The sequence below is a fragment of the Pristis pectinata genome, chromosome 17 (assembly GCF_009764475.1).
Source record: "Pristis pectinata isolate sPriPec2 chromosome 17, sPriPec2.1.pri, whole genome shotgun sequence".
In the NCBI taxonomy this organism is placed as follows: domain Eukaryota; kingdom Metazoa; phylum Chordata; class Chondrichthyes; order Rhinopristiformes; family Pristidae; genus Pristis; species Pristis pectinata.
The window spans coordinates 7191722-7205170 of NC_067421.1; the positions used below are offsets into that span (position 1 = coordinate 7191722).

Here is a 13449-nt window from a genome sequence, read left to right on the forward strand (position 1 = left end):
TTGTTGAGTACCTTCTGCTGAGTCTGATCAGGATTAAGACAAGAAGAAATTTCTTGAATTGGAGGGTAGTGAATCTTTGGAATTCTGTACAGTGAGGCCTTGGCAGTTCAGTCGCTGAGTATATTTAATAATCTTTGAATATTATAGAGTATGGATTCATGCAGGAAAGTGGCACTGAGTAAAAAGGCAGCCCTGTTCTAATTGCAAGCATGAGTGGCTTACTGGCCTACTCCTGTTTCCAGTTCTTGAGTTCTGCCTGAAATTAGCTTATGTCTTGAAAATAACATTAGGGGAGTTCTAAGTATGATGCAAAAATAAAAGACTTTAGTTTTCAAGTACTGACTGTATTTTGAGCATTAGCAGTTTTTAGTTCTGTGCTTTACAATATTTTTTAATAGCAGCATAGTTTATTACTTTTCCTTCAATAGGATTGAATATTTTGACGAATGCTGGAAGGATTTATTATGTAGGTTGTGTGCACTGTTAACTGGTAACGTCTCCGCTTTGAGTGCAGGCTTGGCTTCAATGGAATGCAATGTTACATCAGTTGATAAAAGATCAGGAAAGTGCTGCTCGAGCTCAGCAGATACATCAGCGTCGGTGCCTGCGCCATTCATTCCTGGCTTGGCTGGTTTATGTCCAGGTTCGCAGGGAGAAGAAATGTCAACACAGTAAGTTTCTGGGACGAAGGCTTAAAATCTGTGTGCATGTGGGTTTCTTGAACCTCTATAAATGTTGCCTTCTGAGGTCCTGAGTTATAATTTGAGTTCATTGGCTTGATGGTGTCAATCATTTATAGTGGTACTTAAATGGATTCTTCAATTCTAGTGTACTGACTGAGCTGAGACAGGATGTTTGCAGCTAGGTTGTATTGCCTGGTTTTAAACATGATGAGTACTCTTTTTCATTATCCCCTCACTTCTGATCTGTGAAGACCACAACTTACTATAGTGTCCAACTTGTAAGGGTGTTCCTGGCCTTCAATCTATACAGATCAATATTACACTCCGCAGTGATCAAACAAAGAAGTAGATTTTTTTAAATCTTAAATTTGAAGTATCCATTAATGACTTGCATAGGGAAAAGTGGATGTGAGCTTCAGAGTGGTGAAAGCTTGGTTGCACAGATAGTTTTTAAGTGATTTTTAAAAGACCAATGTAGAGGTTTTTTAATGAGAGAATATCAGATAAGGATAAGCAGGCTGAAGACATGAGTATCTTTTATGGGGAGAATAGTGGTGGAATGAATGGAAAGCTGGAATTACAGGAATGGATAATTGTGGAGTAAGTAAGGTGATGAAAGCCAAAAGACATTATGTAAATGGTTTGGAGCACGATACAAGTGATTTCAAGATGACAACGTTGCAGAGCTGGGAGCAGATGGTGGGTGTTGAACAGGAGTGATTTGATGCAGCAGTGTTGTAAAAGGTTACACTTTATACAGGGTGGAGGAACCATTGGGGGGGGGGGTGTCTAAGGCTCTCGGTTCTGAAGTTGAAAACTGCTCAGATGATTTCTCATTTGGGGCAAGTGATTCAGTAGCAGTGAAGTGGATGCACCTAGCTAATAGAAGCCAGCTAATTATCCAAGTAGTGAGGAGGGTTATTCAGAGAGGAGTCAGTGAGGATTCAAAGCTAATACTTCGGGTTGAGAAGCTATATGGTATTGTGGGTTTCATAAATAGAGCCAGAAGGAACAAGAAGATTATGTTAAACTTAAGTAAAACACAGGTTCATCTGAAGCTGTTGTTCAAAGTTTGTTCACCACTCTCTGTTGAAAAGATGTAAAGGTCTTAGAAACAGTATAGGATAGAATTTTCATAGAGATGAGGGATTTTGGTTCTACTGAAATCTGGAATGCTTTCCTTGGGGCAGAGGAGGTTGAGAGGTGATTTGATGGAAGTGTTCATTAAGTGTCCAAACACAGGACAGAATAAAATAAAATATATTGCATGTAATCAGTAGGTCAGGCAGCATCTATAGAGAAGGAAAAAGTAATGATTTCAGGTGGATGACCTTTCATCAAACCAGGAAAAAAGAGAAACTGTTTCCATTGGAAAGAACCAGAGGACATTGATTTAAGATGCTTGGCTAATCGTTGACGTTAGGATAAACTTTTTCAAGCTGCGATTAGATATGCAATGGAATTCAGTGCCTGAAAAGGTGGTGGAAACTAATTCAATCGTCGCATTCAAAGGGAACGACATTGTTCCTGCGTGGAGCCAGCACATGCTGATAGGCCAAATGGCAGCAGCCTCTGCTGTAACAATTCTACAATTCATATACTTTCAAAACAAAGAAGGCGGGATTATGAATGCAGTTGCCTGGATGTCAAGAAGTCAAAAGGGTAGGCCAAGTGAAAGAGAGAGGCTTGTGTCAGGTACTCGGGGCTCAACATTGAAGTAAGCTAAGAAGAATATCGATAGCGCAGGGTGACATTAAAAATGAAATTTGGGTATCAAAGAGAGGACAAGGAAACATTGCTAAGTAAAATAGAGGAAAACTCAAAAGTGTTTTTAGTGCAAATGGAGCAAGAGGATGACTTAGGAAAGATTGGGGCTAGTTAGGAACCAAAAAAGTTAGTGAATATGCTTGGAAGCAGATGATAGGGGTTTGGCTCTTATTGATTCTTTGTGTCAGAGAAGAAGGGAGATAGATATTAGTTTGGTTGAAAGAGTGAAGTAGTGGATTGGGTAAACATAAAGGGGGAAATGTTAAGTTTAATATCCTTGAAGATAGATGAAACACTAAACCCAGATGAAATGTATCCCAGACTCTTTAAAAAGTGCAAGGATTGTATAGAGGCTCTGACTGTCATTTTGCTATCACCTCTGCATTCAGGGTTGGTGCTAGAGTACTGAAGACCACAAATAAAAAGCGACAAAGGAGTAATTATTGTCAGCCAATCTAACCTTGGTGGTGGAAAAACAAAGTTTTTGTGGGTCAGTGTTAATTGCCACTTAGGCTCAGATTAATCAAGAATGTCAGATTGGATTTTATGGGGAGGATCGTGTCTGACAACTTGAACTTTTTGTTGAAAAAATAAGAGGCTTAATCGTAGTTCATTTGATGCAGTCTATGTGAAATTTGCTGATGCTGCTAAAATTGGCTGTGTGTTCGCTAGTGAGAAAGAAATCTATTTATTGCAGGAATAAATCAGTAGACTGGTCAGGAGGCAAATGGAATTTGGTTCTGAGAAGTGTGATATGATGTATTTGGTGGGGAGGGTAGCAAGTGAATACACAGTAAGTTGTAGGATACTGACGATATATGGAGGAACTGAGGGATATTGGAGTTTTGAGAAGATCCTGGAAAGTAATCAGAGGGAGTGAAGTACCATCTTGTTGGGCAGCACTGTGGTGCTGTAGGTAATACAATTGTTAATAGTTTGAAGAACCTGGATTTAGTTATGTCCTCAAGGGTGCCCTGTGTGGAGTTTGCGCTGTTATGCTGAATTCGCTTATATTAAAGATACACCACTGACAACCAGTGAAAGGTATAATTAGCTTTATTTGAACTCTTAATGGCAATGACGACATGCAATCATTCACACATTGCACAGTGTACTGCCTGTCAAGACACAAAGGGATCTCGATCAAACTTGTGGCTTCCTTGTGTTCCCTGAGTCCCAGACTCTGGGAGGGGGCAGGGGGTGTTCTCTCCTTGTGAGTGTTGGTCCTAGGATCTGCCTATGATCCCAGGTTCTCGTGCTGTTCCAGGGTTTAGTCAGAAGTTTCCAAGACCCATCTCCCCACTATCTGTTCTCCTCCAATGAAGTTGTTTAAAATATCAATTAAGCCTTAGTCTTGCAGTTCTGGTTGCCATGTTATAGAATGGATATGAGAGCACTAGATGTTGGCAGACTTCAGAATTTTAGAAAATATTTGATAGAATGTGGTGTTTATTTTCTTTCGGGACAGAGGAGACTGAAGGAAGATTAAATTGAGATGTATAAAATTATGCCTGGAAAACAAAGACCCATTTCCCTTCACGGAGATTGATAACCAGGGGCCTTAGATTTGAATTAATTGACGAAGGGTCACAGGTATTGAGAATTTTAATTTCACCCAGCAGGTGATTGGAGATGGAGCTTGTGAGCTGAAAGAGTGGCAGAGGCAGGAATCCATATGCAATTGGTATGCTATAATCTATATGACTTCAAACCAAAGTCTGAAGTGGTTTCAGCTCACAAGTTCCATCTCCAATCACCTGCTGGGTGAAATTAAAATTCTCAATACCCTGTGACCCTCTGTTAATTAATTCAAATCTAAGGCCCCTAGTTACCAATCTCTCTGAAGTGGGAATAGGATTGATAATAGGTCTTTGTGATGGAACCTCAAGAATGAAAGGCAGGCAAAAGGTAGAATCTAGCAAAAAGAATGTGCTGGGAGGTTGAGAATGGGGTGATCTGATTGAAGTGTTTACATTTCTAAAAAGGATTAGGTAGGGTGGAATAATTATATATTTCATGTAGCTGTAATGTAATTGAATTGTAGAGCAGCCGGAGAGGGTGAATAGGCTACTATTGTAAGCCTATTAGGAGCAACTACCTGTTACATCAATGTGGTAATTTCTTTTTCATTCTTGTCACCCATGTTAATGTCCCAATTAATAATTCTCTAATTAAATGCCCTCTGAGTTGTAGCGAAGCAAACTGAGGCCTGTTTATAAATCACTTGGGATTTGATTGACTGTTGTACCTGGGAGCTGTGAAATGGTACACGAGAGACTTCAGATACTTGAAATCTGGAGCAACATGCATGAAATGCTGGAGGAACTCAGCAGGTCAGGCAGCATGAAATGTCGGCTGTTCATTTCCCTCTGATAGGTGCTGCCTGTCCTGCTGAGTTCCTCCAGCATTTCGTGTGTGTGGCATGAAATGGTAGACCATTCCAGCCCGCCTTCACCTTCTGTCCTCGTGCTCTCCTTTGCACCATGCTTGTACCCCTGCCTGCCCTCCCTATCCCATTCCTCCCCTTGTGCTAGGCATCCCTACAAGAGGAAACATTTTACTCTGTCGAGCCCCCTCAGAATCTTGTTTGTTTTTTATTGAGATCACACTTGTTCTTTGAGCAGAATGTGACTCAACTTCAATCTCCTCATAGGACGCATCCTTTATCCCAACATCAGCCCAGCGAACCTTCCTTTATACTGCCTTCAAGGCAAGTACATTTTTTCCTTAAATAAGGAAACCAAAACTGTTTTCCTGGTGTGGTTTTGCCTAAACTCAGTATAGCAGTAACAAAACTTCCCTACTTCAGTTCTTTTTCAAATAAAAGTTAACGTTCCATTTAACTTCCTAATTCCTTGCTGTTACTGCACGCGAACTTTGTGCTGCTTGTGTGAGGATACTCAGTTTTCTCTCACTCCAACTGTAATGGTTCCACGCAATTTAAATAGCGTTCTGCTTGCTAAAATGATTAATCTCTCATTTTGCCATGTTTTGCCCAGTTACTTAACATGTTTATTCTGTTTTCTTCGCATGACTTAGTTTGCCATTTGAATTTAGAGCAGACTTGAACATATTACATCCATCTAAGTCACTGCAATTAGCTTGGCCCTCGGCAATAATCCCAGTGGAATCTGAACTTTCAAGCTTCACTTAAAAATGGCCTGTTGATCCTGAGTCGGCTTTCTTTCTGTTAGCCAATCCTCCATATGTGCTAGTATATTTCTCTGAACTCTTGAGACCTTACCTTGTGCAGTAAGTTTTATATAGCACCTCCATGAATACCTTCAGGAAAGCAAAATATACTGCATCCATTGGCTTCCCTGAGTTGGTCTTTAAAAAAACGAAGTTTAATTTTTCCATTTTCAGAAATGGACACTTTTTCCATTTCTATTTAAAGTGGATGGATCATTTACACTTGTTGCATTCTGAATGAAGCATGGTAATGCAGCGATATGCCTAACATCCCTCAAATTATTATTGCCGTCTTTTCAATCTCTTCACACAGGAGTAGCTGAGCAGATGTACACAAAAAATGTTGTGTCACGATACTTTTCTTCGTGGTTCTTGGCCTGGCGTCTTCGAAAGAGCGCCCATGCCCTTGAGACTCGCATCAGTGAATTGAGCAGGAGATGCAGGCTGCGGAGGACCTTTCAACATTGGAGTCACTGTATCCTTTCACCTTAACTCTTGACTTAAATCTGTTTAGGTTGCATGGTAAACCATTAAGAATTACTTCAGGTCAGTTGAATAATTTAGTATTGCTAAAAGGTGTTCAAACTAAACGTAAACTCTGTGATGAGGTGATGGGAAAAAAAACAATATTGCTGAGAGAAAATCTACAGTTATAGTATATGAGAGAGAAAATTCATCACTACACAAAGGTTGATTTAAGGCTTTAAGACTGCAAGTTCAGCAGCACTAATGGCTTGTGGGCTAAGGGAGATATCTGTAAAAGGGGACGTATGAATCACTTCTCATAAGCATTCCTCTTCTCACAGCCTGTCATGCAGAACCTTATGAAAGTGCTTGCTGAAGTCCATGTAGAGAATGTCTCTGCCCTGCCCTCATTGACCTTCTGGGTTGTGTTTATTTCTCATTTGACTTTGTGTTTATCTCTGAAGGGCCTCAGCCTTTCTTATTTTGCAACAACAGCTAATTGTTAGCTTAATTGTGTATCTGCTGGTGATTCCATTAACTTCAATGCAGACATTGTTCTGAGGGCTGAAAAGATTGCACTGTGCAACTTAGCAGATCGTCATTACCGCTGTTACCTGCTGGTAAGGTTTAGCTGTATCATACCCCCACAGCAAAATCTTGTATTGCATTTTTGCTGAGTTTTGTATTGCTGAAATGTGTAATTGCTTTATTCAGGCACCAGTGACATTTTTATGTTCTATTGATATTCAGTATTTGAGTTTTGGATTTATTAATAACTTAGCAGCTCAGTTATATTCAGGTTAGACTTCAGGACCATCGATCCACAGACATGAATTTAAATGCCACCATGGCTGTTGGGAATTTAAATTCCAGAAATGAAATAAATATAGAATGTTTAAAAGAGAAATTACAAGCATCAGTAACGGTAAACACAATGCTACAGGAGCATTGTATAAACCCATCTGATTCATTAATGTCCTTAAGGCGAGGAGACCAACTGTCCTTGCCCAGTCTGCTGTGTATGTGATCCAGATACTTCAATGTGGTTGACTGTTAACTGTTCCCATTTCAGGAGCGTTTAGGAAGGGGCACTGAGTGCCAGTGTTACTGGAGACGTGCACATCCTGCGAATGAATAAAAAAAGATGAGTTGCGTGTACTCAGTACATAATACTATAGAAGTTTGAGTTAGTTAATGTGGAGATGGAGCTAAATTATTTAAGATAGAATCAAAGAAGAATTGTACAGATTTATAATATGCTATGAGGCCAGTGGCTTATTGTGTCCATGCCAGCCAAATACTCTGATTAATTCTAGCTCTTGGCCTGTTGGCTACAATGCTTCAACTATTCATTCAAGTACTTTTCCAATGTGATTGCTTCTGCCTTCTACATCTTTTCAGACTCAGAGGACCATGATTGGAGCTAAACCATCCTGTTTGATGTTAGAATGCACTTTATTTTAAACTAATTTATTCTCTCTTACTAGCAATCGAGCATTGTTGCTCTGAAAAGTAATGTGGGAAGCATTCGTCTGAAACAAATGCAGAATAACTTGGCTTACCAGCAATCAGTCATATGGGTAAGATTTTTATTTTTATTTGCATCTTATTCTGGACACTGAAGAAAGACCATTTGGTGACCAACCCCCTCACTCCACAGATGATGTAGCATTTTACATTATCAGGGAATCTCACCCATACAATGTGATTGAGAATGGTTGTTTCAGGGCAGGCTTCCTGTGGTTGTTCCAGTATGACAGAAACTTGCAGTAAGCAATGGAACCAAATAACAGCTTGGAGCTTTTTGTAAATGTTTAAGAAATTCTGGACTCATTTAGAGTCAAAATGCCAGCATTATGTTGGAGCAAAGAATCTATTTATAACTAGTTGAATGTGAGACCTTGAGCCATGTGTATGCAATCTTAAAAAAAATGCTGTATTTCTGAAAAGAGATATTTCTCATTTATTTCATTTTGACACACGTTTCCAAGGTTGTATTGCTCAAGTGACTGTTCTTTATCTACGCTAGTAGTGTTAGTCTATTCAAATACTTGGGGGGGGGGGGGGGGGGGGGGGAGTCACAGCTGAACTTAATTTGTCAGCGAGTGACCATTTATGCACATTAGCTGGTAGGGGTTAAGGAATAGTAATTGAGGAACTGTTGGTTGTGAGGCTGTTTTACCTGCTTAACTTTGATGGGTTATACACTCTAAGCATTTGGAGAAGAGCAGTTGTTTCAATATGAGTTGCATGCTATTAATCTGATTTAAATTATGTGATTCCAACATGTGTTAACAAACTCAGGATTTTGGGTATGCCAGTCACAATGTAATAGTTAATTAACTGTGTGAAGCATTGGTGGACTAAAATTGATTCTTGACATTCCTGTAATGTTAAAAAAGATCTGAGTATAGGATGTGAGTTCAGTTGCTATAGTTATGTTGCTTGCAATATAATTTTCTCATATTATTCCTTTTGTATAACATCACTAATTCAAGTTAAGGAATTTTAACTATCCTTAGTAGCTGCAGTTCATCTTGTGCTCCAATTAATGTGATCAAAGCAAAACGTGACTTTCATTGTAGGAATTATGATGGGGAGAAAAAAGCAAAACCTGATGTAATTCATGAGAGTAGGAGGAGTTCCTTTGTTTATGGCATTTATTTATTTGAATTTGCATCAACCTTTGAACAATTTGATTAAGTATAGTCTTTTTGCATTGATCTTTGTTGATGCTGGCAGTAGTTTGATGCACCTATTTTTTTTGTAGGTGAATTATTGCAGGTTTTATTCATTGATTCAAATGTGCACTGAACAGGAATAAACCATTTGGAATTAATGATGGTGCCGTTCCAGCAGCCTGTAGCTCTGATCTCGATCAGCTTGGATGTTGCTCTTTTCTAAACTGGACGTTTGAGTTATAAAGAAATATGTTGTGGTCTCTTTTGATGTGGTTCTGAATATATAAAAATGGATTCTGTTTGAATCCCAAGAATTTGCCAATTTAGCTGCTCCCAGCTACTGCAGGATAAAGGTCCTGCTGTTGAATTCATTGTACTTTGCCAGCTCGGCAAAATTTCCCATTCGTGATTGCAGTTCAGTAACTCGTGGACAAAGGTTCCCGTGAATGTCTGTGGTTTGAATTGTGCATGGGTGAGGTATCTTTCAGAGTGCCACTGCTCCCTGTTACTTGCTCTTATGTGAAAGAGAGCGATCTGGCTATCCTTCTAGGACTGCGGTCATATTGTTTGAAAGATGTTTTAAGACTTAACCATTTGCACAATGGCTCTGTGAAGTGCTCCACCAGCACAAGCTCTCAAGTTACATGATGGAAATACTACAGCAAAGAGTGAGTGTTTGAATTAGCTTGGCAGAATTATGCTGCAGTAATGGAGCTGTAGCAGAAAGTGGAATGAGTTTAGGTAGCAACATTTATCGTGATGGGGTTGGAATCACGTGAAGTTTATCCTACTTGGATGGACTGGGCAGAAGCCGGATATAAATTTGAGAAGGAAAAGAAAGGTGCCGGTGAGTCATATGTATAATACATTACTCCCTGAAGTAATGCTGACTGAAGGGTGTGAGAAGCTTTAAGAAACTAACTTGATCTCAGAGGAAAAAAAATGATATTTGTCATGCAACAGAAAACTTAAAAGTTGTTCATGAGCTGACAGGGCAGAATTGGTAGGGATGACAGGTGAAAGCTGCAAGTTAAAGCTAAAGAAGCCCCTAGGATGCAAGAGTTTTGGATGGAAACGCAAGATCTACGGCAAAGAATTGTGTCCTACTTTGAGTAAAATAGATAGCACTTAGAAGGATCTTGCAAAGAAATGCTTGGAAGGGAACCATGTGCACATAAATGGTCAACCAGAACAATCAATGGGGATTCAGGAACAAGTTTTCATTGTCCGTCTGATTAGTGCTGTTGTTTTGGATGATAAGTGCTGCACTTAAAGTCAGGCAATTACGGGAGACTTCAAGTGGATGTGGGAGACCAATGCAATTTCATTTCATTTGGACAAGAAAGTAACCAAAGATTTTAAACTGGCAAAGATGGAATCACTTGTGTCTGTGATTACGGTTTATGGTAGGGCTTGTCTTCATGTTACTGTTTGTGATACACATCAACAATTTGGATTTGGGAGATATCAGTAAGTTTGCAATGAAAATTAATCCTCTCTTTGACGGAGAGGAGGATAGGCTACAAGATGATACTGATGAGTTGATAAGATGGGCTGAGTATTGGCAGGTGGAATTCAATCCTGACGTTGAGGCACTTTGGGGAAAACTAGTAGGGGTTGGACCCAAGTATTGAATGGTATGGCCCTTTAGGAGTATTGAGGAACAGGAGGACCTTGTCAAGCATCCCTGAAGGTGGCAGCATAGATAGATAAGGTGGTGAAGAAGGCACATGGGAGACTTGCTTTCATTAGCTGGGGTATAGAATAAAAGAGCAGGGAGGTTATGGTACAACTTTATGAACATGGGTCAGGCCTCTGCTGGAGTACTGTGAGCAATTCTGGCCTCTACACCATGTTGCCCAGGAGAGGGTGCAGAGGAGATTGCTAGGATGCTACTTAAGATGGAGTGTTTCAGGATGGATGGGCTGGGTTTGTTTTCTTTGGATTGGAGGAAAATGAAGTGGAACATAATTGAGGTCTACAAAATTACGAGGGGTGGAGAGTGAGAAGCTTTCCTCCATTTCAAAGTGCCTGAAACCAGAGGGTATAGGTTTAAAGTAAGACGCTTCAAGGGGAACCGAGGAGGATTTTCAGGCAGAGGATGGCTGGGATCTGCAACCCACTGCTTGAGGGGCGGTTGGAGCATTTAAGAAATATCTGGATGAGCCATTGAATCGCCGAGACACAGATGGCTACGGACCAAGGGCTGGTAAATGGGATTAGTGTAGATGTCCATACTAACCATCAAATGCCCATGGTGGGCTGAAGGGTCTATTTCAATGGTTTGGCTCTCTGACACTCTGGTCTCAGAAACAGTAAAACTGCTTGAATCAGTTCAAGGGTAGCAAGGTAAGATAAATAAGATATCTTTATTAGTCACATGTACATTGAAACACACAATGAAATGCATCTTCACTGATATGTAGTGGCATGCAAAAGTTTGGGCACCCCTGGTCAAAATTTCTGTTACTGTGAATAGCTAAGTGAGTAAAAGATGACCTGATTTCCAAAAGGCATAAAGTTAAAGATGACACATTTCTTTAATATTTTAAGCAAGATTACCTCTTTATTTCCATCTTTTACAGTTTCAAAATAACAGAAAAGGGAAAGGGCCCGAAGCAAAAGTTGGGGCACCCTGCATGGTCAGTACTCAGTAACACCCCCTTTGGCAAGCATCACAGCTTGTAAATGTTTTCTGTAGCCAGCTAAGAGTCTTTCAATTCTTGTTTGGGGGATTTTAGCCCATTCTTCCTTGCAAAAGGCTTCTAGTTCCGTGAGATTCTTGGGCCGTCTTGCATGCACTCTCTTCTGAGGTCTATCCACAGATTTTCGATGATGTTTAGGTCGGGGGACTGTGAGGGCCATGGCGAAACCTTAAGCTTGTGCCTCTTGAGGTAGTCCATTGTGGACTTTGAGGTGTGTTTAGGATCGTTATCCTGTTGTAGAAGCCATCCTGTTTTCATCTTCAGCATTTTTTTGTTTACAGACGGTGTGATGTTTGCTTCCAGAGTTTGCTGGTATTTAATTGAATTCATTCTTCCCTCTACCAGTGAAATGTTCCCCGTGCCACTGGCTGCAACAACAAGCCCAAAGCATGATCGATCCACCCCCCTGCTTAACAGTTGGAGAGGTGTTCTTTTCATGAAATTCTGCACCTTTTTTCTCCAAACATACCTTTGTTCTATTTTAACTTCATCAGTCCACAGGACTTGTTTCCAAAATGCATCAGGCTTGTTTAGATGTTCCTTTGCAAACTTCTGACGCTGAATTTTGTGGTGAGGATGCAGGAAAGGTTTTCTTCTGATGACTCTTTCATGAAGGTCATATTTGTGCAGGTGTCGCTGCACAGTAGAACAGTGCACCACCACTCCAGAGTCTGCTAAATCTACCTGAAGGTCTTTTGCAGTCAAACGGGGGTTTTGATTTGCCTTTCTAGCAATCCTACGAGCAGTTCTCTTGGAAAGTTTTCTTGGTCTTCCAGACCTCAACTTGACCTCCACCGTTCCTGTTAACTGCCATTTCTTAATTACATTACGAACTGAGGAAATGGCTACCTGAAAATGCTTTGCTATCTTCTTATAGCCTTCTCCTGCTTTGTGGACATCATTTATTTTAATTTTCGGAGTGCTAGGCAGCTTCTTAGAGGAGTCCATGGCTGCTGATTGTTGGGACAGGATTTGAGGAGTCAGGGTACTTATAAAGTTTTGAAATTTGCATCACCTGGCCTTCCCTAACAATGACTGTGAACAAGCCATAGCCCTAACAAGCTAATGAAGGTCTGAGACCTTGGTAAAAGTTATCTGAGAGCTCAAATCTCTTGGGGTGCCCAAACTTTTGCATGGTGCTCCTTTCCTTTTTTTTCACTCTAAAATTGTACAAAAATATTACACTAATCTTGCTTAAAATGTTGAAAAGAATCTTTAACTTTATGACTTTTGGAGATGAGTTCATCTTCTACTCACTTAACTATTCACAGTAACAGAAATTTTGACCAGGGGTGCCCAAACTTTTTTGCATGCCACTGTAAGGTATAAGGTACACTGAGGTTTAAGGAGGATTGATCACTTTGTGTATGTTTAGATCCTAAAGACATGAATAACACTTTTGAAGGAAAGTATTATTCACTGCCAACTATAGAAAATGCAGCTGCACTCATTTTGTGGTGCCAAAATATCTACAGTTATAGATACTCTAAATGGATTTTGGCATATGACCTTGCATGAACACTTGTCATGTTTAATTAAAGATTAAAAAAGGCTGCAGATGCCAGTAATCCAAAACAAAAACAAAGTGCTCAAAATACTCAGCAGATCAGGCTACATCTGTGAGAAGAGAAATAGGACTTTTCCACATATCCCACAAAAAAAAAACAGCCATAGTTTGGGGAAATGTGAGTAGTTCCAGCTTTGATCTGGACAAAGTGAATGCTGTTGAAGGAGAAGTTTTTCAATGTGAGAATAAGTTCAGCCAGGCAAATGAGTGTGTTGGTGACGGGGAACTGGTTGGGCTCTGCTCCAGGAAGAAGTCGAGGTCCTGAGACCATCCTGAATTGAGATGAAAAGGTCCTCCAGACTATTACTGCTAATTTTTCTTTGCCAAGTTTATAAGTAGAAAAACTCCTTGATAATTATTAGAACAGTACAGCGCAGGAACAGGCACTT

At 40.1% G+C, this 13449-nt stretch overlaps 1 protein-coding gene across 2 annotated transcripts in view; it reads left to right on the forward strand.

Annotated features, from left to right (window-relative positions):
• Positions 1-519: 519 nt before the first annotated feature.
• LOC127579282 (protein SFI1 homolog) overlaps positions 520-13449 on the forward strand; it is a 120401-nt gene continuing 107471 nt past the window's right edge. For both annotated transcript variants that reach the window (XM_052031965.1, XM_052031967.1), the window contains exons 1-4: positions 520-671; positions 5956-6117; positions 6657-6727; positions 7595-7687. In XM_052031965.1, coding sequence (XP_051887925.1) covers positions 536-671; positions 5956-6117; positions 6657-6727; positions 7595-7687 — 462 coding nt within the window. In that variant the 5' untranslated portion in view covers positions 520-535. The remainder of the gene's footprint in view (positions 672-5955; positions 6118-6656; positions 6728-7594; positions 7688-13449) is intronic.